General features: G+C 36.0%; 1 protein-coding gene across 2 annotated transcripts in view; it reads right to left on the bottom strand.

The window, feature by feature from the left end:
• Nucleotides 1-25,625, bottom strand: part of LOC107290921 (contactin-4-like) — a 159,511-nt gene that overhangs the window by 23,764 nt on the left and 110,122 nt on the right. For both annotated transcript variants that reach the window (XM_015819863.1, XM_015819864.1), the window contains exon 9: nucleotides 1,336-1,511. In XM_015819863.1, coding sequence (XP_015675349.1) covers nucleotides 1,336-1,511 — 176 coding nt within the window. The remainder of the gene's footprint in view (nucleotides 1-1,335; nucleotides 1,512-25,625) is intronic.

Here is a 25,625-nt window from a genome sequence, read left to right as displayed (position 1 = left end):
CTTGTTATGTTTGAACTTAAAGAAAGAGGGATTAGATTAGAAATCAGATTTTTTTTTTTAAAAAAAGATACGTTTGACATATATTGAACTACCATTGAGTTCAATAAAGAACGTGGGTTAGTTTAGAAGATAAAACAAAATATTTCCATCTGATCTAGTATTATATGTTGATTAACATTACATTCTTTCTTAGAATTAGAGCCTTTGGCATGAAACATTCTGACCCTTCCACCTTTTTTATAATGGCTATTCTATACATTGTTTTTTATTTAACATATTTATATGTATTATCATAAAGAATGCTTGAAATGCTCCCTGCATAGAGATAAAACTTATTTTCTTGTGTGCCTGAAATTGCTGTTTTCCTGGAAGGGGTTAGTTTTAAGTTCTAAGAATGTTGACCAAAGTTTTCAATCTGAAAAATCACACAGCCTGTAAACTATAGTTCCCTAACCTTTCTGGCTTTGTGGCCTGGTTGGGGGGGGGAGAGGAGAGGGTTCTGTGCACGCGCACATGCAGCTCCATTTGCATAAGCAGTGGGCAGACACACCCGCTGCTCGTGCAAATGGAGCATGCACGCACACGCTCGCCCAATGCTTGCGCAAATGGGGATGTGTGAGCACATGCTTTCACACGCCACTTCCACAGCCCGGTTCCAAATGGTTCAAGGCCCGATAGTGGGCCGTGACCTGGGGATTGAGGACCTCTGCTGTAGAAGAAAACTAAGGGGAGATGGAAACTGTTTGAACTTTAGTAGCTACTTTGAACCTTTTTGCACAGCTGAACATTCCTACATAGGGCAACTAGTCTTAGGTATAGTTTTCTGTTCTGACATTCAGTTCAAAGAACAGCTTTGTGTCTCTCATTTTAGAGTTTGGCGCAGCTGTCCTATATATTAGTGTTCTATAAAAAGAAATAGTCAGTTTCTCTCTGAGATTTCAGTTATAGTTTGCAATATTTTTTTTTAACAAAATAAGAATGAATTTCATTGACAAAACTGACAAATACTGAAGAAATAACTATCCATTTGATTCCTCCCGAATGCACATTACATGGAAAGCAGAACATTCCAAGAAATAAGTACTTGGATCATGTGATCAAGAAGCTACTATAGTAACATAAAAATTAGAGAAGTCAAATATTTTATTGCTAAAGTTATAAACAGCTATGTTTTGAGAACATAAGTGTGAGCAGACTTAGGGTTAACAACTGAGCAGACAGACAATACACATAGTCTCTGTTTCTATAAACATATCAGCAAACCGTCCAGTACTTTATTACTATATTTCAACACTCATGATGAAGTCTGCAACAATTACTAATAATAATACTTACCCCTCCAACTCTTTCAAAGTGATCTCCATCATTTTCAAAGTCTATCAGACGCCCATTAAATGACCAAGTAAAAACAATGTCTAGTGGATGATCATGAGATACTTGGCAAGGCAGAAGAATACTTTCACCAGCAGTGACATCCATGCTGGTAGGGGCCACCACAAATCGCGTTGGATCTATAAATAATATCACAGAATAAATTATCAGATTTTTAAAAAGTATAGATTAAAAGCTTTAAATAATACTTTGTATGATATTTGGTCAGCATAATAATTCTTAAAAGCCAGTTTAATGCAGTTATCTTAACTAACATATAAAATTTTTATTTACTTAAACTTTAATAATAGTATTTCTAGTAATTATAGCAGAGAGATGTAAGCATGTTTTCCATGGTAGACGATAGATTCAGCTATCAAGTTGTTTCACTGTTGTAATGTATTTGCCTATTTGCATGTGAATATTTATACATGTAATATATGTAATAAAATTAAAAAAACTTGAAGAGTTTCATAAATATTTTCATTATTATATCTTCCATACAGATAACACAAATAAGGAATACCTAGGTTAGGAATCTGGAGGACAGAACTAACATTTCATTATTTCTGGTATCAGAATCATAAAATATGGTAAAAAGCAAGGATGTAAAACTTCTGGTTCAATGAGGAAGAGGGGATGAAATCTAGACAGTATGGAAAAGCTCTAAGACTTTCCCATTTATCATTAATTATTAATGAATTAAGTGAAATGTTGGGAGAAAGTGCTCATTGACGTTGTGCTACTAACCAACAGCTCTATATTAAGTTGACTTCTCTTTAATTTTGGTTCAATTTACCTGATTTCATAAGTCTGCAAGTCTCTGCAACCCTGCCAGCAACAGCTGGAAAGCAGGGTGCACTTACAATGGAACATCTGGGTCCCCACCCACCTTTCTCAAATCACATTTCTTTCGTACCTGAATTTGTAGTGCTAATAGCCCTTTATAGGCTACATTTTGACTAGAAGTAAAAATCAATAGTAAGGCAATTTGATTTGTTTTATAGTACTTATAAATGAGCAGTGCAAATAAGAAAGATATTAGTAAGAATTCTTGATGATCAGGTCCTCATTCAAGTTTAGGAAAATGTAAGGACAAATGCACTGATGAATTCCAACTCTTTAAATATTTTGCTATATAACTTGGAGCAAACATGTTAAATGTAGAATTCTTCAGTTTCACTTTCACCTATACCACAAAAAAGCAACATTTAGCTATCTAACATGATTTAGTAATACACCTTTAATAAAATATGACAGAGTAAGAAGCTTATTTAATGAATTGGGAAAACTTAAATGACTTAGTCTGAACACCCAAAAGAGAAGTAGCTGAGAATTCAATTCAATTTTTCCACTACATCAGGGGTGTCAAATTGCTGGCCCACTGGCCAGATGCGTCACGCAGAAGCTGCGCCCACCCCAGCTCTGGCAATGGGAAAAAAGTCATGATACGTTGCGACACGTCACATGACACAGTGAGTTTGACACCCCTGCACTACATGGATGATTCAGATGTTAGTCCATTATTGTTACAGAGCATATCTCAATTCTTATCCTTTCAAACATTTCTAACCTTTTCCTAGTTAATATCAGCCACCCTTTCTTAATTAAGGGGAAAGTTGGTGTTATTCCATTTGGCACCCTTTTGCGACCCTAAGAATTCTGCCCCTTCTAGTGGTAAGAATGGATTATTGCAGGCTAACTTTGCCCAGAGCCTGAAGTTTGATCCTGACGGGGCTCAAGGTTGGCTCAGCCTTCCAAGGTTGATAAAACGATGACCAGATTGTTGACAACATGCTGACATTGTAAATCATCCAGAGAGTGCTGTAAAGCAAGGGTCCCCAACCCCAGTGTGTGGACCTGTACCAGGTTGTGGCATGCCAGCAACCGGTTCGCACAAACAAGCAAAGCCCCATCTGCAGGCACCACACAAAACCATGCACTTGCCGGTCCGCAGAAAAACCTCTCTCCACGGTGCCCAAAAGGTTGGGGACCTCTGCTGTAAAGCACTATGAGTCTAAGTGCTATTTGTTTCTCTTCCTCAGAATTAAAGAATTGTCTCAATGTTTTTATGAGAATTATGTGAACTGTTCTAAACATTTGCATTTCTAATATATTAAAAATTGGGAACTGTCCTTAGGCTGACTCAACCTACTTTTTGGAACACAATACTGCATGTTTTTATCTTTTCTGAGGAAGGAAATACAATATCTTCTTTTTTTTACAGCTAATTCTGACATTCTTATATAAATTTAAATTTTAAATTGTTTCTATATTGCAAGTCTTTTTGCTAATGCCTTTATTGAGTGACACTCACTCTCAGTCTTATTATTTAACTTTCAAGAATGTGTCTTAAGACAACTTATTTATTTCCGTTCCAACAATTCCATTTCCAACAATTATTTCTGATTCCAACAATTCTAACTTTGGTGTTCTATCCATGGTTTTTTTTGACAGTACAAGTATATTCTTCCCTTTTCATTATTTGTTACATGCAAAATATTTAAAACAATCCATCTTTGAAAAATTGGTGCTGCCTTGTTCTGATTGTATTTTTGTTTTGATTTATTCCCTAGAGCTTGCTGCCTAGATGACATAATTTTTCTCCCAAACCCAGAAATCTGTCTCTGTTTCAATCATATTTTCTCTCACAAAGCCTACATCAGTAAATGGCGAGTCTTGCCCAGCTATCACTTTGTCAAATTTTGACCTTTGCTAAAGCTTACATATTCATCTTCTCTCATCTTCAACACTATATATTTTCACACTGTATGTTTAAAAATATGGGTCTGTACAATGCCAGTTTTTATGATAATAATGTAATTTTTCTCTCTTTTTGAATATACAAACCCTTCAAATCTGATTAGAAAATGACACCCTAATTCAGTGTTTCTCAACCTTGACATTTTTAAGGCATGTGGACTTCAATTCCCAGAATTCCACAGCCAGCAATGCTGGCTGTGGAATTCTGGGAGTTGAAGTCCACATGCCTTAAAATTGTCAAGGTTGAGAAACACTGCCCTAATTCAAATGAATTCTAGTTATCCATAATTAAATATGTTAGTCTTTAACATTTAGTAGTATGTCAGGTAGTATTGGTATGTCAGCAAGATATATTAAAAGTATACATTAAAGCTATCTACATTGTTCTGGGTACATATGAAAACAGACATCTAAAGAAGATGTCTGTGTTACACGTTATGCTCCAGTGAGCAGTGTTAATTGAATGATCAGGAATGAGCTGTCCAATGTTCTGAATGAATGAAATCCAGAAGGAAAAAAAAATAGATTACATGAATGGATGGGTAGGACTGAGGTTAGAAAATACAGGGCCATTTGGAGACGAAGGAATGAATGAGAATGGTGATATTTTGGGGACTGTGTAATTAGAAAAAAATATCTGCTTGTTCTGAGTATGGAGTTTAAACGTAAGCCTACTAATGTACATATGATGAAATATTGAGAGATTAAGTACAAAAGTAAGCAAAAGACACTATTATAGAAGTAGAATTAGTCCAGGAATCTTCTATAAAAATGCTAAAAAATAGATTTGATCTCCCAATTGAGTGGATAGAAAGAGTGTATATAAAGAAGAAATGGAAGAAGCATGAAATGGAGTGTAAATAATTATGCAAGACTGTGTCAGAAGCATGCGGAGTTATGGTAACGCAAAATATAAAGCAGCTTGCTTGGTGGAGGGAAGAGGGTAAGAAGCTTGAATGAGAATAAAATGCATAAAGGAGAATGATAGCTGCAAAAACTGGAGATGAGAGAAAAATACTGTATAATGTGTGTGCAGAAGAAAAGATAGCTGGAAAAAATAAGTGTGAAGATTAAAAAGGAGAGACGAAATACAGAGCTATTTTGAGGGGAATGTTTGGGAAATGGATGAAAAGAGCTAAACAAGCCAGCTTCAACTGAGTGAATGGGATTAAAAATAAAAGTGATGAATGATTTGGAATGAAAGTGAAGTGAGGGCATGCTAGAAATAGTAATTTGATTTGAATGAGAATGATAGTGATATTTCAAGGAGTGGAATTGAAATGAATGCTATGAATGCAAGTATGGAAGAAGAACCTGGAAAAAGAAAGTAAAAATAATGTGCAAGTGTGGATTTACACTTTGAACAAATATAGAACTGAAAGTTGGTTGTGAATACAGTAATAATCTATATGAAAGCAAGGCATGCATGAAAATAAAAATAAATGTGATACTTAGCAAGCGGTTTAGCACTGAACTTTAAATAAGAAAATAATGAGGATATTTCCGAAGTTGTTTAATGGCTTTCTGCTGGCATATACAAGGACGTTTGTAGTGAGTAGTCTGTGATCCATTGTGAGAAATGAATGTTTATTGAAATAGAGGAATAGTATATGTGCTTCTGTCCAATTTGTTACATGGAAATAAGAGATGGATATGTGAGGAGAAACATAACAAGAAGTGGAATGTAATGATCCCAGGGTACTTAAGTGTATGTTGTAGAAGAAAGAAAGCGAAGAACAAATGTGGAATACACAAAAGTGAATTAACAGTGCAACAAAAATCCATCCAAAATATGCTGTGATGGCTTGATCATATGGGACAATGAATGAAGGTTAAATTAATAGAGGAGAACATTTGTAGCCCAGGGTTGAACTGGAGTCCTTGCGTCATCTGCCTGCCTGTTCTTCATAGCAGCTGTTACATTATGCTACAAGAGTGCATCCATGAACACCTACTAGCAACTAGAAAACACAATGATAACTTCATAATTTCACAACACATAGATAGACTTAAGCATAGTTTCAAATGGGAAATTGTGAACATTGTAGACCAAGTTATAGGAAATTCCTGGAATTTGACACTTAGGCAAATCAGCCATCAACAGGCACATAGAGGTAAACAACTTTTATATACCATTTAAAGGAGACAATAAAAAAGGAAACAAAAAGACCAGAAAGAATCAAACTGTAAATCACAGAATTACCAAAGAGAAAACTACATCTAAAAATGGCTGGCTACTTGTAAAAATCAATCTACATCTTAAAAGCTGCACACAACATATAAATACCACACACAAAAAACCCCAGAGCACACAGAGAAGTTCCCTGAGGATGGGCTCCAGTGTGAGTCCAGAAGCTCAGAAAACATTCTGGTCCTGGTAACCAACCCAGATCCTGCAACATTATCCTGGGACATTAACCTTCATTTGTGGGGAAGACACGGTATATAAACAGACAGCAAACCCTATTTCCTTCTAGCATCAATGATGTTATGTAGTTGGGTAACAAAATTAACCAGGTTCAGAGAGCACCAAGGATTCCATGAAGGTGAAATTTCAAAACAAAGTATATGAAGAGTGAATAGCTTGAGAGGAAGGAGAAGTGAGAAAATCATGGTTGAATGAAATTGCTGACATTCTTTCAGAGAATGAATCAGAAGTTGAAAACATGCAAGATCTTTTTGAAGTATGAATTTGAACATATCCAACGAGTAACTGGCTCAAGATCACCCAGCTGGCTTTCAGGATAAAGGCAAGACTTGAACTCACAGTCTCCCACTTTCTACTCTGATGCCTTCACCACTAGACTAAACTGGTCCTCTGAAGAATGGAATTGATTTAAATTAGATATTTCCTTTTTCCCCCCCTTGCCATATATTTCTAATACTCTTTTTTAATCATTAAATTAAATTTAATTATTTTTAATTATTTAAATTACTTTATTATTTTTAATTATTTTTTCTACACTTGACATACTGTTGCAAAAGGAAATAGAATGATGGATACGTCTGTGAGTGTGTGTTTGTGTGTATATGTGTGTGCGTGGATATGCTTGTTTGCTGTGTTTCTGTATATATGTACAGTAAATGTATTCATCAGGCAAATAAATTAAACACAATCTGTGCATCCCCTAAAGTTATATCGACTTGATAGAATTTGATCCTAAAGGAGAAAAAAAAATAATATTTGCAAATATAGCCACTCCTCCCTTTTTTTTTAAAAAAAAATATATGAATGAGCCTTGAAACATCTCATCCAGTTGAAATCCATAAATGCCCATTATCTGGAAAAGCATCATTTTTAAAAAACTAAAAATGTTCTGTAAAAAAAATAGAGCAGGGATATACTTTGATATATTGTATTCTCTGAGTGGTTGAAACAGATCTGATAAAAAATGACATCGAAATGCAACTCTGATGAAACTTTTTCTAGCTATATTCATCATGAGCTTAAGCCTTCTGCAAAGCAATTTACAAATCACCCCCAAGGAGAAAGCTTACCAATCTCTTTTCAAGGTCTTCAAAAAGTGAAAAGTTCTATTTAATGACATTATTGTAGCAGCAAGTGACTAGTGTAGTATAGAAGGGGAAAAAATAACCCCTGGCAGGTAGGGATGTCTTCATATAATGAAGCTGATTACCAATCAAACATATCCAATCTGAATTGTCAAAATGTTCCTTTAATTATAAAATCACCTTTTATTGGACTCAACATGTTGCTATTTTCTATTTTCTAAAGGTGGTTGGAAATAGAAATATTAGTCAAAAATTAAGCTAATTTACATTTACATTTTTGGCTTAAGAAGGTTTGATAATTTGTTTAGACATTCTGTATGGCATTCAGCCTATTTCAAGACTTCAGAATCTACTTAGTAGAATCTCATGATCTACCATCAAAAGCCATATACAAAATAGAGCAGGCAGTAGACAGAAACCTGGACTGAGTTTATGAGCACAGTCGTACTGAAAAAAAAAATATTTTATATGCTAGAATGGAATTACTCTCAAAATACAAATTCATTCATTCTTCTCTTTCATATTGTCTTAGGTTTGGCAGTGTAATTTATTATTGTTCCAGAAGTTATTTTATTTTTATTATTTTAGTTGCTGCTCTTGCTGAACAAATGACAGTCAGAGATTCTTGTTCTTCCAGAATTCTGTTCTATAGCCCTATGATCTGTCTTCTGCCCTCTCCTCCTCTTTTCCTGAGTATATCTCAAATAATGTTTAGGGGGAAAATTATATTTTAAGTAAGCATTAATAACCACAACAATTCAGAATAGTGCAAGCAATGGTATTGTGACATTCTAAGGATGTTAAGTTGGACTTACTGCAACAAAACAAACAAATGGATCATTGAACAAATCATCCCAGCACAAATGACCAGGCTGAAATGATCCTATTTCGGGACCAACTTCATGAAGGCCTAGCATTCTGGGGAAGTCTCTACAGTAGTGCTGGGAAAGGGAGAAAGAAATAGAAGAGTAGCATGACCAGCAGCAAGATGGATGGGACTCAGTTACAATGGTGATGAATGCACTGTGGAAGACCTGAAGGATTAAATTAGGGATAGATTGCCATGGGAAAAAATCTATGTGATCACTAAGAGTTGACACTGCCTTGATGGCAGATAAAATCTACCCATTTTTTTCTGTGCATTTTTGATACAGATTTTCTCTTTTTAAAGAGAAGAGTATGGCACATCTTAAAACAGTTTAGTGCCCTCATTGTCTAGTGAATTGCCATCTTTAACTTTGGCTGGGTTCACGCTCTGCCAATGAGAATTACACATAATCTGGGGGTTCTCACAGCTTCCGTTCAAAGAGCAGACGGCAGTCAGCTTTTGCAAAAATTCATCTTATATACCTAGTCTGCTCTTCCTTGGATTTGGAAACACTGCTAATGATCACCCATGCCTTAGTCACTTCCTGATTGGACTATTGCAATATGCTCTATATGGGACTGCCCATTCAAAAGCTGCAGCGGGTCCAGAAGGCAGTGGCATTGGTAGTATACCAATACCACAGTACGCCCATGTAACACCCCTATGGTGTGAGCTGCACTGACTCCTAGCAAGCTTCCAGGTTCAATTCAAGGTGCTGGTCATTAATGGTGTAGATGGCATGAGCTCAGGATACTTCTACTCCTGGTAGGTTCTGCCCATCCTATCAGAGCTGGCAGGATGAGCTTGCTGCAAATTATCCTGGTGAAATAGTGCTTCATGTTGGGGCTTCAGAAATATACTTTCTTTTCATGGCACCTCTCTAATGGAAGAACTCCCCCCTAGAGATATGAATGGTGCAATTTGTTAGCTTTCAAAAAAACAGTGAAAACTAGGCTTCCCCCCAGAAACTAGGTCCAGGATGTTCATGGAGCCTGAACTGTGTGGTTAATTGATAGATTTATCAAGTCCTCCACATTGTTTTAATAAAGGTGTGTCAAACTCATTGCATCATGTGACATGTCATGACATATTGTGACTTTTTTCCCCTTGCCAAAGCTGGGGTGGGTGCGGATTCTGCGTGACACATCCGGCCCATGGGCCGGCAGTTTGACACACCTGTTTTAATGGCATTTTGTCTTAATTAAATTATGGTTCTGATTTTTGTTTGTGACCCAGAAATCTATCTGACAGATGGATGGCTATATAAAGTTGAATGAATGAATATATGTTTTAAAGAAGAGACTGGACAGTCACTTGTCTGAAATGATATAGGATCTCCTGCTTTAGCTAGGGGTTGGACTAGAAGACCTCCAAGGTCCCTTCCAGGTCTATTCTGATTGATTGAATAAATGACCTTTATTTTATTTTGAATAAAAGTACATCCATAACAAATATTATGACTTTTGTGCTCACAGTTCTCTTCATCATCGATTGCCACAAACACTTTTATTATACGCTTTTAGGGTGTGTGTGTGATGCTTTATATTGTAATAATATTTAGATATTTTTACTGGTAAATACTTGCTTTATACAGGCATATCTTGTTTTACTCCACTTCGTTACAGTGTATTTCATAAATATTGTGATTTTCCCCCGCCACAAAACCCTCCACCAGCAAAAAGATTACAAATTACTGAAGGTTCTGATGATGATTAGCATTTTTGAGCAATAAAGTATTTCTTTAATTAAGATGTGTATATTTTTAGACATAATGCTATTATCCAATTAATGGACAACAGCACAATGTACCCATCACCTTTATCCGCTCTGGGAAACCCAAACATTCATATGACGGACTTTATTGCGATATACCGGTGTATGCTTTATTATGGTGGTCTGGAACCAAGCCCAGAGTATCTTTGAGGCACATCTATATAGAATAAGGTACCTCCTTTATAGTGTAAGCGAGAATCAAGCTGATTTGAAAGAGGTCCTGACAATTTCCATTTTACAAAAGTAATTAGAAGCATTTTTAACTGTAGGAGTCACTGCAAGATCAGAGGATAGGGACTTCTTTTCCTATCAGCAATTTTTTGTACTGCAGCTGTAGTTCTTTTCCCAATGAGAAACAAAAAAAAATTCTCTGTAAGCAAGAGGATTTTTGCTATTTAGGTATGTAACAGCACATGAACAGAATATTTGATGATAGCACTGAAGCCAGAGATCCTTCAAGCAGGCATTACACATTATTTCTTGGTAAAAGTCATCACAGTAGCACTGCAGATGGCCTTAATACATCCTGCATTCTGGAGAAAGGATGTGGATTCTTTCATCTTTTTTTTTCTCCAATTCATCTTCATATCATTAATCCAAAGTTTGGGATGATGTTTAGTCCTAGGAATGCTTCACCATCCTATTCTTCACATTATGTCTTCAGGAAGCTTCAGAGCTATGCCTGGCTAGCAAAGGAAGACATGCAGATAATCCGATTGGTGAAATTCTTCATTTTACTCAGCTTTCTACCAAGTCTAGTGTGAAGATGTAGCATTTTAAAATATGTGCACAAACTTAAGGCAAGATCTTTTGGCAAAGAGGCTGGCTGCTGGCCCAGCTGGGCTATTTCTCCCTATTGTCAGTGACAGCAAGTTTAAGAAAATGTTTGCATTCTTTTCTGAATACAGATAGTCCTCAACTTACGACTACAATCGAGGCCAAAATTTCTGTTGTTAAGCACGTCAGTTGTTAAGGGAGTTTTGCCTGTTTTACAATCTTTCTTGCCACAGTTGTTAAGTGAATCACTGTAGTTGTTAAATTAACAACATGGTTGTTAAGTGAATCTGACACAAAATGTGATCACTTGACTTTGGGACACTGCAAACCGTCATAAATATGAACCAGTTGCCATGCATCTGAATGACCAAGAGGATGCTGCAATAGTCGTAAGTGTGAAAAACAGTCAAAAGTTAATTTCTTCAGTACCATTGTAACTTTGAACGGTCACTAAATGAACTGTTGTAAGTCAAGGATTACCAGTAACTCTGTGGGATAAATACAGAAGAAAGTGAATGGATAGCAGATGAGACAGAAGGCCATTCAAATTTATTTTACCCAGAAGATGATTTCACCTCAACTCTAAAAAACACAACAGAGCACAGACTTGGTACTGTATCTTATCATTGCATGTACCAATTTTCACCTTTCAGACACCACTGTGGTATTGTGACTACGTTACAATGCTCTCAGGTATGCTGAACAAGAACAGATTCTTCTTCTTTTTATAAGAGGCCAATTTTCAAGTGATTTTATAAGGGGCTAGTTTCCTAGTGGTTTTCCTTTATACAAGAAATAAATTTAGCACAACTAAGCAAGTTATACAACATTTTGCAAATATATTTCTAGATTACTCAATTAGGTTTACTTAGTTTTTGTCAAATTTTTGTTTTCCAAAGTGCAAAGAGTTTGTTTTCAGCATTAATGTTGTGTCACAAGGCTGTAAGAAATGTTTTAGAATTTACAAGTCATTCAGCTTTCTTTGAGTGACAAATTATCCCATTTGAAAACAAAACCACCCTGATTTTTATTGATTGTGTGTCCATTAGGATCCATTGTTTTCGACAAGCAGCTCAGCACTGTTTTATTTACTTGTAGCTTAAACAATGTCATGTTGTGTCATGTTAATCTAGAGTACATAATACAATGGGACACTATCTGCTGTAGCCTGAAATGAAGCAACATAAAATAAATTACAGCCTGACAGTCAAAAGGCAAATGCCATTTCTTCCCCAGTCCAACTTTAAAAATGGAGTTTTAAAAGTGAATGAATGAAAAGCACACGCTAAATATATCTAGAAAAAAAGAAGATATAAAAGATCTATAACAAAGTTGCTATCAAATTTTAGAGCATGATAAACAGTGAATGAAAGTTTTTGTTAGAGTCAACATTCTTTCTGATTTAATTTCCAGTTAGTAAGATTCATGTAAATTGGGAATGCAGAATGAAGAGAGTGGACAGCTATTTGTCTGAAATGGTATAGGATCCCTTGCTTGAACTGGGGGTTGGACGAGAAGACCTTCAAGGTCCCTTCCAACTCTGTTATTCTATATTCTGTAATGATGGGAAAACATTCTAAATATAATTTATTATTTTATTATTATTATTATTATTATTATTATTATTATTATTATTATTATTATTATTATTATTATATAATATAATAATTATTATTATTATTATAATATTATATAATAATATTATATTATTATATTATTATTATATAATAATATAATTATTATTATTATTATTATTATTATTATTATTATTATAATAATAATACATAAATAAATAAAAGTTGGAAGGGACATTGGAGGTCATCTAGTCCAACCCCCTGCTCAGGCAGGAAACCCTATACCATTTCGGACAAATGGCTGTCCAATCTCTTCTTAAAAACTTCCAGTGTTGGAGCATTCACAGCTTCTGGAGGCAGGTTGTTCCACTGGTTAATTGTTCTAACTGTCAGGAAGCTTCTCCTCAGTTCTAGGTTGCTTCTCTCCTTGATTAGTTTCCATCCGTTGCTTCTTGTCCTGCCTTCAGGTGCTTTGGAAAATAGCTTGACTTCCTCTTGTTTGTGGCAGCCCCTGAGATATTGGAACATGCTATCATGTCCCCCCTCGTCCTTCTCTTCATTATCTTAAGCCTGTCTTCTAGAGTGTTGGCTATTCCTGCCAGCTTGGTGTTGTCTGCAAATTTGATGAGTTCCCCATCTATCCCCTCATCCAAATCGTTGATGAAGATGTTGAAGAGCACTGAGCCTAGAACAGAGCCCTGGGGCACCCTACTACACACTTCCCTCCATGTAAATGCGGTTCCATTGAGGACCACACGCTGAGTATGGCCGGTCAGCCAGCTAGGAATCTATCTGGTGGTGATGCTGTCTAACCCACATTTTTCTATCTTATCGAGTACTAGTTGTGATCTACTTTATCAAATGCCTTACTGAAGTCCAAGTAAATTATATTCACAGCATTCCTCTAGTCCACTAATTTTGTCACTTGGTCAAAGAATGCAATGAGATTTGTCTGATGATCTGTTTTTGACAAACCCATGTTGGCTTTTAGTAATGACTTTGTTTGCTTCTAGGTGTTTGCTGATTCGTTGTTTGATTATCTTTTCCAGAATCTTCCCAGGTATTGAGGCCAGGCTGATAGGTCTGTAATTTCCTGGATCCATTTTTTTTTGAAGATGGGAACTACATCAGCTCTTTTCCAGTCCTCTGGTAGTTCCCCAGTGTTCCAGGATCTTTGAAAAATATAGTTCAGTGGTTCTGAGATCACATCTGCCAGTTCCTTGAGAACCTTGGGGTATAATCCATCTAGTCCTGGTGATTTGAACTTGTCTAGGCTGAACAGGTATTCACTTACCATTTTCTTGCCTATTTTAACTTGTGTTTCTATTCTGTTTTTTATGGCACTATTTTTGATAGGTTGGTCTGTTTTTTCCCTTTGTGTAAAGACAGATGCAAAAACCAAGATCATGGTCGTCAGCAAACAACCCGTTAATTTACCACCAATAAATTCAGAACAAATACCACTAGAAAAAGTTGAAAGGATCACGCACCTCAGTTCCAATTTACATGAAAGCTGGTCATGACTGTTGAAGTAAAGACAAGGATAGAAAAAGTCTGAACAGCATTCTTCAAAATGAAAAAGGTCTTCTGCAGTCACGACATAAGCCTAAGACTGAAAATCAGGCTTGTCAGATGCTATATTTTTTCTATACTGCTCTATGGAGTAGAGAGTTGGTCTCTGACAGAAGGCCACCTGAAGAGACTAGAAGCATTTGAAATGTGGATTTACAGGCGGCTGTTATGTATAAGCTGGGTTGACAAGATCAGAAATGAGGAGGTGATAAGCCGCCTGGAAAAGCCAAGGGAAACCATAAAAGCAATTAAAAAACAAAAATTAGAATATTTCGGACATGTGATGCAACACCCAGAAAAATACGGCATATTCCATTTAATCCTCCAGGGAAAGATTGAAGGCAAACGAGGTCCAGGCAGAAGAAGAACATTGTGGCTTCAAAATCTAAGGGATTGGTTTGGACAAAACTCAGCAGCACTTTTTCGTGTGGCTGCTGATAAAAACAGGATCGCCAACATGATCGCCAACGTCCAATAATGGATATGGCACAAGAAGAAGAAGATGCAAAAAATAGTTCTGCTTTCTCCCTGTTGCTTGTCACCTTCCACTTTAAACTTTAAACTTTTTAAAAAATGATAGGATGGGATTTTGAAAGTTGGACACTGGAGGGAACCAAAAGGAACTAAAGAAAATAATTAAAGGAGAAGAGCAATTTGACTTACTAATACAGAATGGAGCAAAATGGGCATTGGACATATTGAAGGATATTTGTGAACACTGGATTCAGAAGTTAATTTTAAGTGTCTGCCATTACAAATAGACTGTTTAAGAGATACTATAGAAGAAGAATAGGCTTTACCAGACAAAACCAAGACTGATCTGAAAGTGCATTTGAAAATGACAGGTTATAAGAATGATATGGAAAAATACACTATACTGGTTATACAAATGAAAACAGGAAATGTCTTAATAATTTAAAGAGATGTGGACATAACAAACCAAAAGCATGACCTAGATAACTTTCCTATATTGGATTGACAAAAGAGACTTGTTAAAGCAGGGGTCCTCAGATTTGGCCCTTTTATGACTTGTGAACTTCAACTCCCAGAATTCCTCAGCCAGCCTGCCTGGCTGAGGAATTCTGTGAATTGAAGTCCACAAGTCATAAAAGGGTCAAGTTTGAAGACCCCTGTGTTAAAGTTTTGATGACATATTACTAGAATTGTTTATACTTGTTGTGATGAAGGAGAAACAAATAGAGCAAAATTAATATCAAATCCAAAGTTTGAATCTAGGAGAGGGCAGTGTTTATGCAAAAACAAAAGAAACACATTCATGTAATGATATGTATAATAACTATTATTAAAATGTCTAGGATAACAATTTGGATGAGAAATTGGACAAGCATTAGAAGGCTGAAGATTATGAGGATACATTTCTGAGTCTGAATAGAGAATCCTTCACATTGAGAAACAGAATTATTGTTTATTACAGCTTTATGTTTTTGTTCAGTTATGCTGCTATACTTAACATTGACTTAAAACTACTGGATAAAAATAGTTGATTTGGAAAAAGAAAAGATGGGAGTAACTCAAAAAATTAGTAAAACTGCATTTTTGTAGAAAAATCAGATAGTGTAGATGCTGTAAAAGACCAAATAAAAGTTTTGTCAAATGATAAGATTTTATTGCCACTTCCAGCACGTATTTGATATTAATCTTTTTGTTGCATTAGTGTGGGGGGACCAGAGAGTGTGTGATTTTGTGTGCTGCCTGCATCCCATGGATGGGACTTTGCTTGTTTGTGCAGACCAGTTACTGGCATGCCGCGGCCCAGTACCGGTCCATGGACTGGGGGGATGGGAACCCCTGTTGTAGAGGGTTCAGTTTATCAGGAATGTCTTATTTTTATGAAATTCCATGCCATATCCTTGTTTGTGTAGATGGCCACCTTAATCTTGATCAGTAGTTCCAGGCGGGATAGTTATACGTACCCAATCCTTATTTCAAACTGACAATTTAATATTTTCAATAGGGAGGAGTGGAGCAATCACTTAGTTATTAACAGAATGACCAAATTCTCAGAAGCCTACAGGACAGGAAATGTCACAGAAAAAAATAAGGAATTCGTGGAAAATTACATATATGTCAACTCAATGTAAATATAACATATTTGTTAGTACCTGGATAGGAATAGAATAATTACAAGAGCCATCAAGGATTTGTCACATGAAAGTCATGCCAGATCTCCTTTTCTCTTCCAACTTTACTAGATTGGGAGAAGGACACAAACAAGGTGAGAGGACCCGACAATAATGTCTATGGAGAATGTTTAAATGCACCCTGTATATTCAATATGCAGAACAGAAGATTGAGAGATATGCAACAACAGTCTTCTGATATCTAAATGGTTGTCATACAGAGGAGTAAGTGGACTTTCTCTTTTGTTACTCTCAATCACAGAACCAGTTTGCTTCATGAAATTGTATGTTCCCATTCACAAGAGCTCCTTAAATAGAAACTAGATAACCACCTATCTATAATGCTTCAGAAGAGGCTGCACTGAGCTGAGGATGGGGGTGGTGTGATCTCAGTGGCACCTTCCTACTCTACGATTCTATAATTACAGAAATAGCCCTTATACATAATCTATCCAAATGGTAAGAAGGGGAGAAAAATTAAACTCTAAGGCACAGCTAAATAAGTTCCAAAAGGGGAAATTGCATGTTGTATCTCTATATGATTTACTTTTGATCTATGCAATCCTTCCATTAGGAGTAGTAAATCTTCAATTATCTCTATAAGATTAGATCATTAATGAAGCAGAAACTCAGGAGAATGCTACCTACCGCAGAGGATGGTATTCAATGCATCACTACCTTCATTACTATTCTGTGACTGACTTCTTCCAATGAAAAAGCACAAAGTCAGAAAAAAGTCTCCCACCTAAGTACAAGGATATGGAAATACATATCTGAGGATTTTTTTAAAATATTCACTAAAATAATGAATAAACCTATGTATTCTGAAGAGACCAACACTTCTGTGTGCATCATCTGTGATTTAGAGTGCTACTATGCATAATGTCAAATGTTTTGTTCACCAATTTTCTTGACATACTAAATATGGTAAATTTGAGCCACCCACTGCTTTCATAATGTATATTTGGTTTCCTTAAGAAGGCAAGTTTTCTTATTTGCTAGTTATATCACTGAAATTAAAAATACTGCAAAACTCACCACTAGACTAACTAGAGTCTTTTTTTTTTGTTAAGCTCCCAGCTAGATTCACATGCCATTATCATGTAAAATTTAATACTTAGTATTGTTTTCAAGTAGCACCAAACCTAAAGTCCATTCTTATTTGTATCCTTTTTTTTTTTTGCAGAAACTCTGTTCATGCTCATGTCTCTGTTCTATGCTATGTTGACTTGCCTATTAAAATTCTCTCTGGGTGATTGCTACCTTTCTCCTTTTATTTATCTATCTTATTAAAACCTTCCCAAAATGCAAAGAGCATAGATATTTTTTGTCCTATCATTGGTATGAAGGACAGAAGGACTTTGAGGTAAATATTAACCAGAAGGGCTTAAAGGTAAGCCTCAAAATATAGTGGTGTAAGGAATCCATTAGTAGGAACAAAAATAAACTATACTATATGGATACTCTTTCTGTATCTGTAGCACTTATTTTCCTTGAGAAGACAAAAAGTGGAGTAAATACAGTGTGTTTCTCAAATGCATTGAAAAATTTTCAAGCTAAAACTTACAGCATCTTTCAAGATGGCCCCAATATGTTATAATTTATAATTCACAGCTTTAAAATGAACAGTACCAAAATGAGAGTGTGCCATTTCTGCAAGGGTTTCTAAAACCCTCTTCAAATGGTAAGTGGTCCATTAGGCTTCACTGATTTTTTTTTACTGCAAACCAAATTCTCTGTGTTGTTAACCAGCTTGAAGCTGCAAAGGAACATACCAGATGGAGCGCAAAAGAAAGAGAAATAAACCTATTAAAGAAAGGGGAACCCAGTTACTTCCCATCAGGGAGGAAAATAACTGTATTTGTTTTCTGCACAGAATGTCAGCACTTTTGCTGCTGGTTGAGGCATTCTGCCTTTAATTTAGGGGAATCTTCACCACTGCTTTGAAACCAAAGAATTTCACTAAAAGCAGCACCTGTCCTGGTATTCTATAATGAAAATACATATATAAAAAGTGCAATTTAAGCTTTCCCTTAAACTTTCTTAACTATGCACAAGCCCTTCAAACATTTAAGAAGCAACAATAAAGTAATTTGCAATTCTTGAAAATTTGCTTTGATGCTATACGAAAAGATACTGGATTGTTGTTACATAGCCACTGAAAAAGGAAAGCAGGAGGTCAGAGTGAATATTTACCGGCATATCATTTCAGGTTTATATAATGTCATAAAGAACAACGTCATATTAGCAAATATACTATCAAGTATAATAAGTATATTATCAACAGTGGACTATGGCAATGAGCTCTGTATTAATTGCAATTTCAGCTTTTATATCTGTATAAACCAGGCATTAAATTAGAGGTATGTTCTGAAACCTTCAGAAACTGTAGGTCATAGATGTATGCTTTTTAATATCTAGTTGCTTTTCAGCAAGGCTTTCATCAAATTAATGACTAGATTGTACTGTTTGTAAAGCTGTTGTAATGAGATAATTAGTAAAACCAAAGACAAACCACGGAGAATGAAATGAACGAGCAATTCAATACAAACCAGATGGATATCTTCAATATATTTCTTGTTATCTGCTTATGGTGTTATGCTAAATTGCAGTGAATCAGTACTCAGGAAAATTATTTGAACAACAACAAAAACAAGACTGACTGTTCCATATATATACTGGGATAGATCTGACCACACAATGTTTACTTGAGAGAAACATCATGGACCTTTGAGATTAAAACATATTCCTATCCATGTTTGTACAATACAGATTCTGCTGTGGTCCCAAAATAATGCAGTGTTATTTGCAATAATATTTTTTAAAATCTATCATGTCCATGCGCTGCTTTATACATTTTTAAAAAAGTTTTTAAACTTCTCATTTCTCTTTTTTCTGAGAACCTCATCAATTCCACCCAAACAACATTTTAATTGCTTTCTTCTTATTCCTCAATTCATTCACTCTTTTGTCATATATTTATTTTGAGTTTGGCTCTCATTCATTCTTTCTTTCTACATGACCAGACCAAGCTCAGTTTTCTTCTTTCATGCTGGTTATTTACTTATATTCAATCTACTTTCATTCATTATCCATCCATTATTTAATACATTTCAAGCAGTCCTCAATTAGTGACCACTCATTCAGCAACTTTTGCAACAGTATTGAATGAGTGGTGCTTATGATTGGTCCTCAAATTTTCAGATGTCATAGTGTAATTGGCCAGATTTCTACAGTGTCCTGTGGTTACATGATCATAATTTGTGACCTTCCCTGCGAGGTCCCCACAAACCAAGTCAGTGTCATGTGAGGTGACATTAACGGCCCATGAGATATTTGCTTAACGATGGTCTGATAATCAGGGACTGCCAAGACTGCTGTATCTAAGTAGTTTGATTATGTGATGTTTTACTCTACAACCATATTGCTTAGTAACAGAAATTTCAGTCCCAATTATATTGTTAAGCATGGACTACTAATAATTTTCATACTCCTCACTGCATCAGCCAAAAACATGACAGGATTTGCATATATATATGTATGAAGATGCTCACATCCCCACCCAACAGACCTCTAATCATTACCAAAACAATTGTTATTCATTCAGAAATACATTAAGAACCAAGGAGATATTTTACATGAAATTATACACTGTAGCTTGAATGGACCTTAGAGATTAACAGGTTCACTCCATATCCAGTATAGAATCTCTGACTATCTTCCTATCTCTATACAGAACTCCACATGAGTTTTCTAGAAAAAGAGAACTAATGTAGTAGCCTAAGCCTACTTCCTTATAGTTTTAACTCACTATGGTTTCTGGCTCTAACCCCTGGGGCAATAGAAATCAAGTCTATTCCAACTTCTGTGTAATAACTCTTCAGATATTTGAAGATGATTATTATATCTCCCTCTAGTTATCCCTTTTCTAAGCTAAATATACTCAGATCCTTTCACTTTTCCTCATAGGATTTGATTTTTAGATGTTCACCTTCTGAATTCCATTCCACATTTCTGTAAAATTTTATTTTCTTAAATCTTGTTCCTAATCTACAAATGCTCAGCAGACTGCCCTTTCCAAATTCATACATTTCTTAGTAACCTGATAAAGAAGAAAAACCTGCTTTAGGAAGGCTGCATTATGCCTCTCAAAGTTTGCTGATTAAACAACTGCACTTAATATTCCAATTCTCCGGTATTTTTCACAGTGTCAACTTTGATTGAGGGGGGGGGGGCTCCCTGCTGCCCCAGTGCTGTAAGATTCATTTATACTCCTCTACTGAACGCTACTTTATTGTCTTGCTTTTCAGTATTTCCTGTCTGTCTTATAATGTGCAGTTAAAGTTTATTTTGTTTTCCTTTGTTCAATAAATCTGTCAGCTTCTACTTGATTTGTTTGTAGCATTTGAATCCATGGACCTTCTGCTCACGTCTGCTTACATTTTTCTGTGGGAAAATATGGGGGAGCCCAAATAGCATTTTTCTAGTCATCAGGCACAGATGCAGCACAAATTTAAACAAATAATAACTTCATAATCAGGTAAACCTACATTACTCCTGTAATATCATCAGTTCTAGTACTCTTATCATTTTTCAACAATGTCATATAATATGCTTCTTTTTTATTACTTTGAATACTAATGTTAGTAGCATTCCTTTTACTTCTACATTAGGACATATGATTGTCACTCTCATATAGACTTCTAAAAATTCATTCCAGAATCTCCTCATTTCTGTTTCATCCCCAAACATTTCATTGCTTTATTTTTTAATTCCACTCAATTTGTTTAGCTTTCTTCACCCATAAACAAAACTATTTTTTTTATTTCCATCAAAATCATCTCCATTTCCTCTGCTCTTTTAATTAAATCATACTAGACTAATAAAGGACAAATAAAATGGACCAACAAAGAAAGAGACAGAAAGATAATCTCTAAAATTAAAGTTTAGGTGAAATCAAAATCTGCAAAGAGCAGAGGATGAATCCAGCAGAAAAATAACAACCTATAAGAAGGTTAAAAATATAAGTATAAAAAGAGCTAGATAGTAGCAGGAAGTAGAAACAGCCATCTTAAGCAGAGACGCAAATAAATAGTAAGAGAAGACAGAGAACCTTATGGCATAAGAACATAAGCTGCTGCAAAATTAATGAGCTGGAGGCTACAGTTTTGGGTAGAAACTTCTGGAGCCTCATTTATGAATGGGGGTAATCAATATATATTGAGTAGCTCAGAGATCTCAAGTTACTCTCCAGTGAATATTTTTTATGTGTGATGCCAGAATAGATGCCATAGTTCAAATAAAGATTGCAATAAATCTGTATTTTACAGAAGGCACATGTTTCAATTGATTGAAGTACAGAGGACTGAAACGAGCTGGAATATACAGTGGAATAGTCTTCCTGATTGACAAATTTGTTTGGACCAGAGGATTCTTTACAATTTCATGTGTCAACTGTTGCTGAAAGAATGATTATTACATTGCTGTATCAAATGCTTTCTTTTTTTTTCAAATACGTTGTAAGTGATCCACCCTGTGAATAATTCCATTCACTTTCTGACAGAGGAAAGAATTTCAGAGAGCGACATAGGATGTCTGCATTGTCACTGACATCATGACAGATCTCCTGAACAGCAGACCTACATTGTGAAATTCTGATTCAATTGAGGGAATAACAACTAGTTTTAAATCCAGAATGTATAGTTTGGTTGTAACACTAAAGGAATATTCATATGTTAAAAAGGTAAAGTTAAAGGTTTCCCCTGTCCACTCATGTCTGACTCTAGGGCAGAGGTCCCCAACCTTTTGAGCACCAGGGACCTGTTCAGTGGAGAGAGGTTTTTCCGCGGACCAGAGAACGTGTGGTTTTGTGTGCTGCCTGCATCCCACGGATGGGGCTTTGCTTGTTTGTGTGGCCCGGCTGCTGGCATGCTGCGGCCCGGTACTGGTCCACAGACCGGGGGTTGGGGACCCCTGCTCTATGGGGCAGTGCTCATCTCTGATTCACAGCCAAAGAGCCAGCCTTGTCCAAAGATGTTTCTCTGGTCATGTGGCTGGCATAACTATATGCCAAGGGTTGAGCATTCATTTAATCAGAATCTGTTTCTGAGTAAAACTTGGTCAACGGATGGATGGGTGAATGGAGAGAGATTACAGTTCATATATTAGCTGCACTAACTTTAATTTTGCCAATGTTTTAAATATTCAGCAGAAGTCTTATTCAGCAGACCTGAATAAGAAATTAGTCATTTGCTCAAATTCAATTTCTCACTCTTTCACATTTTCTCTTCTTGATTCTGTATCCTGGTCAAGGCTGCTCAGGAAAGGACAAATTCTTGGGTTTGGGTAATTGTTAATTCTCTTTGGGGAAGGGAGCAGTCCTGCTGGCTCTTAAAGAGGCAGTGGTACTTCCCTTCCTCAAGGGATCATCACTCGACCCAACTACTTTGCACAACTTTCATTCAGTTTCCAATCTTCCCTTTTTAGGCTGTTATTTGTATTTAATACCTTTTTGTTTTGTGCTTTGATTGTTTTTTATGATTGTTCATTGCCAGAGTTGCTGGTTTGAGATGAGAAGCTATACAAGCTGAACGAATGAAAGCATGGATGGATGCATAAAAATATTTTTTTTTAAAATGCATTCTCTGTTTTTTTTCCTTAGTCGGTGAAGATGAGGTACCAAATGGAGTATAAAATTTAATACTTTTTTTTAAAGTGTTCCACAAGGACAAGTAACAGTGGTTTAAAACAAAAGATAGGATTTTCAAAATTTGATTTTAACTTCCTTGGGAAAAGAAAATGGCTTGTAACAGAGTTTGTTGTGCAGCTTAATTCAAGTATCTTCTGCTTGGATTCTGGGGATGTTTTATACTCACTTATTCTATAATATTTGTAAATTGTTTCTATGCATTCTCAGCATGCAGTGTGAAAGGGATACAGAGCTGTCTCTAAAGTGCTGTAATAGCTTATTAGCTATCAAAACAAAAACATGCTTTCAACTCTCTGGTTGCCTTTTTACAATGAAACACATAATTCTTCTAATCTGATCAAATAATTAAACACTTACATTTTCAACAGCTATTTTGGTGAAATTGTATACCACAAAAATCCAGGAATTTATAAATCTTGTTTTTTTCATTTATATTATTATTATTATTATTATTATTATTATTATTATTATTATTATTATTATTATTATTATTATTATTATTATTATTATTATTATTATTATTAATAATAATAATAATAATAATAAAAGTTGGAAGGGACCTTGGAGGTCATCTAGTCTAACCCCCTGCTCAGGCAGGAAACCCTATACCATTTCAGACAAATGGCCGTCCAGTCTCTTCTTAAAAACTTCCAGTGTTGGAACATTCACCACTTCTGGAGGCAGGTTGTTCCACTGGTTAATTGTTCTAACTGTCAGGAAGTTTCTCCTTAGTTCTAGGTTGATTTATTTTTATGTATTTATAAATAAATCACTTTCCTTGTTGAATTCCATCTTTATGGTCAACTACGAATAAACACACCAGAATATTATAGAAGAGGAAACTGCAGTTTTCTGTCACAAATGCAATTTCAATTGCATGTTGAATGTACGAGCATAATTGTCCTAAACATAATAACACATGGCCTATATGTTGTATATGACAGACACCTAAAACATTAAATGCCTATATATTTCATACACTTTACTGGAAATGTGAAAAAAATAAGTTTCAAGTGATGCAGGAATAAAACATCTGCATCCAAACTGAATTGTGTAATTCTTTCAGTTATTTTTGCTATTCTTCTTTACTACTTTCCTCTTGTATAAATAGCAATAGCAATCCCATTTAGGCTTATATACCACTCCACAGTGCTTTATAGCACTCTCTGGGTGGTTTACAGTGTAAGCATTATTTGACTATTGCCCTCAACAATCTGGCTCCTCGTTTTACCGACCTCGTATGAATGAAAAGCTGAGTCAACTTTGAGCCCCATCAGAATCAAACTCCTGGCAGTGGGCAGAGTTACCCTGCAATTATGTACTTTAACCACTGTGCCACCAGGTCTCCTTTTATAAGGTTACATTATAAAAGGTTCTTGGGGTTAGAAATCCTTGTTTGGTACATGTTTAATGCTTTATTTATAGTGCTAGAATAGCAATGGAATCCTTCAGGAACAACATAGATGATAATGAGTACAAACAGTCCTAGACTTATGGCCATTCGTTCAGTGTCTGATTTTGAAGTTATGTTGGTATTGGAAAAAGCAGACTTACATGCTCAAAGTTATATGCAGTGCAGTGCTTCCATAGTCTTGTGGTTAAAATTTGGGTATTGGCAGCCTGGCCACACTCATGACCACTGAGGTGCTTAGAGTCACCGCCTCCACCTATCTCCCTTCATCCTTTTGACTCTCCTGCACTCTGCCTTGAGGGACAGCAAGCCAATCCACAATTGCTCACCTCTGGGCCTGGGAAGCCATGTCCTGGGAAGCCTCAGCCACCCCAGCCCACCATAGCAAGCATTCATGTGCCCAGTTGCATTCTCTCCCAGTTCCCTGTACCAACCTTTCACTTTTTGTGCCCAGCTGCTATGGCCAAAGCAGAAGCATGTTGCTGACTTTGCCTATCTCCCTGTTGGTGGATGGAAATGAGTTTTGCAAATTGGTCTCATGGTTAAGTTTTCTTGACTATTTGCCAGTTCCACGCACAGAAAGACTAAGAAGCTTCTAGGAGTAGGCAGGCTGCTACATAGCAGAACAGATTTGTTAAGCAAGTAGAGCTTGTTGAACGTTGTTGTGTTTAGAGGTGCTGGAAAAGGTTCTGCTTGGAATATCTCTGCAGGAAAGCAGCTCTCACACTCAGGATGGGTTCTGGTGTTATAGCAAAGGCTATGTGAGCAATAAATATCATGAGTGGTACATTCTGTCCAAAGGAAGGAGGTACAGGTTTTGCCAGTCTCTCAGTGGGAAAGACTGCAACACTCAAAACTATTATTTGCAAAATACAGTAAGGCGCCTAAGCCTGCCTTGAAGGGGAAACAGGTGGCTGCGTTTCGTTTATGTTTGCAAGCTGCTTAGGAGGTCTGGGAGAGATGCAAGCAAGACAAAGTGTGCAGAGATAGAGATAGAGGAACAAGCTCAGGAAAATAAACAGGCTAATTAGAAACAATAGTGGGTAAGAGCAGCCTTAGAAAAAAAAGGATCAGCAGTTAAAAGATTTGCCAAAATAAAACAAACTGTTGGAAAAGGGCAGGTAGATGGAATAATAGAGAAAAGCAAATTATG

This window comes from Protobothrops mucrosquamatus, unplaced genomic scaffold (assembly GCF_001527695.2).
Source record: "Protobothrops mucrosquamatus isolate PMUCROS unplaced genomic scaffold, P.Mucros_1.0 scaffold1006, whole genome shotgun sequence".
Taxonomy (NCBI): Eukaryota; Metazoa; Chordata; class Lepidosauria; order Squamata; family Viperidae; genus Protobothrops; species Protobothrops mucrosquamatus.
Note: the sequence above shows the minus strand (reverse complement) of the source record. Positions and strands in the feature narration are given on the sequence as shown.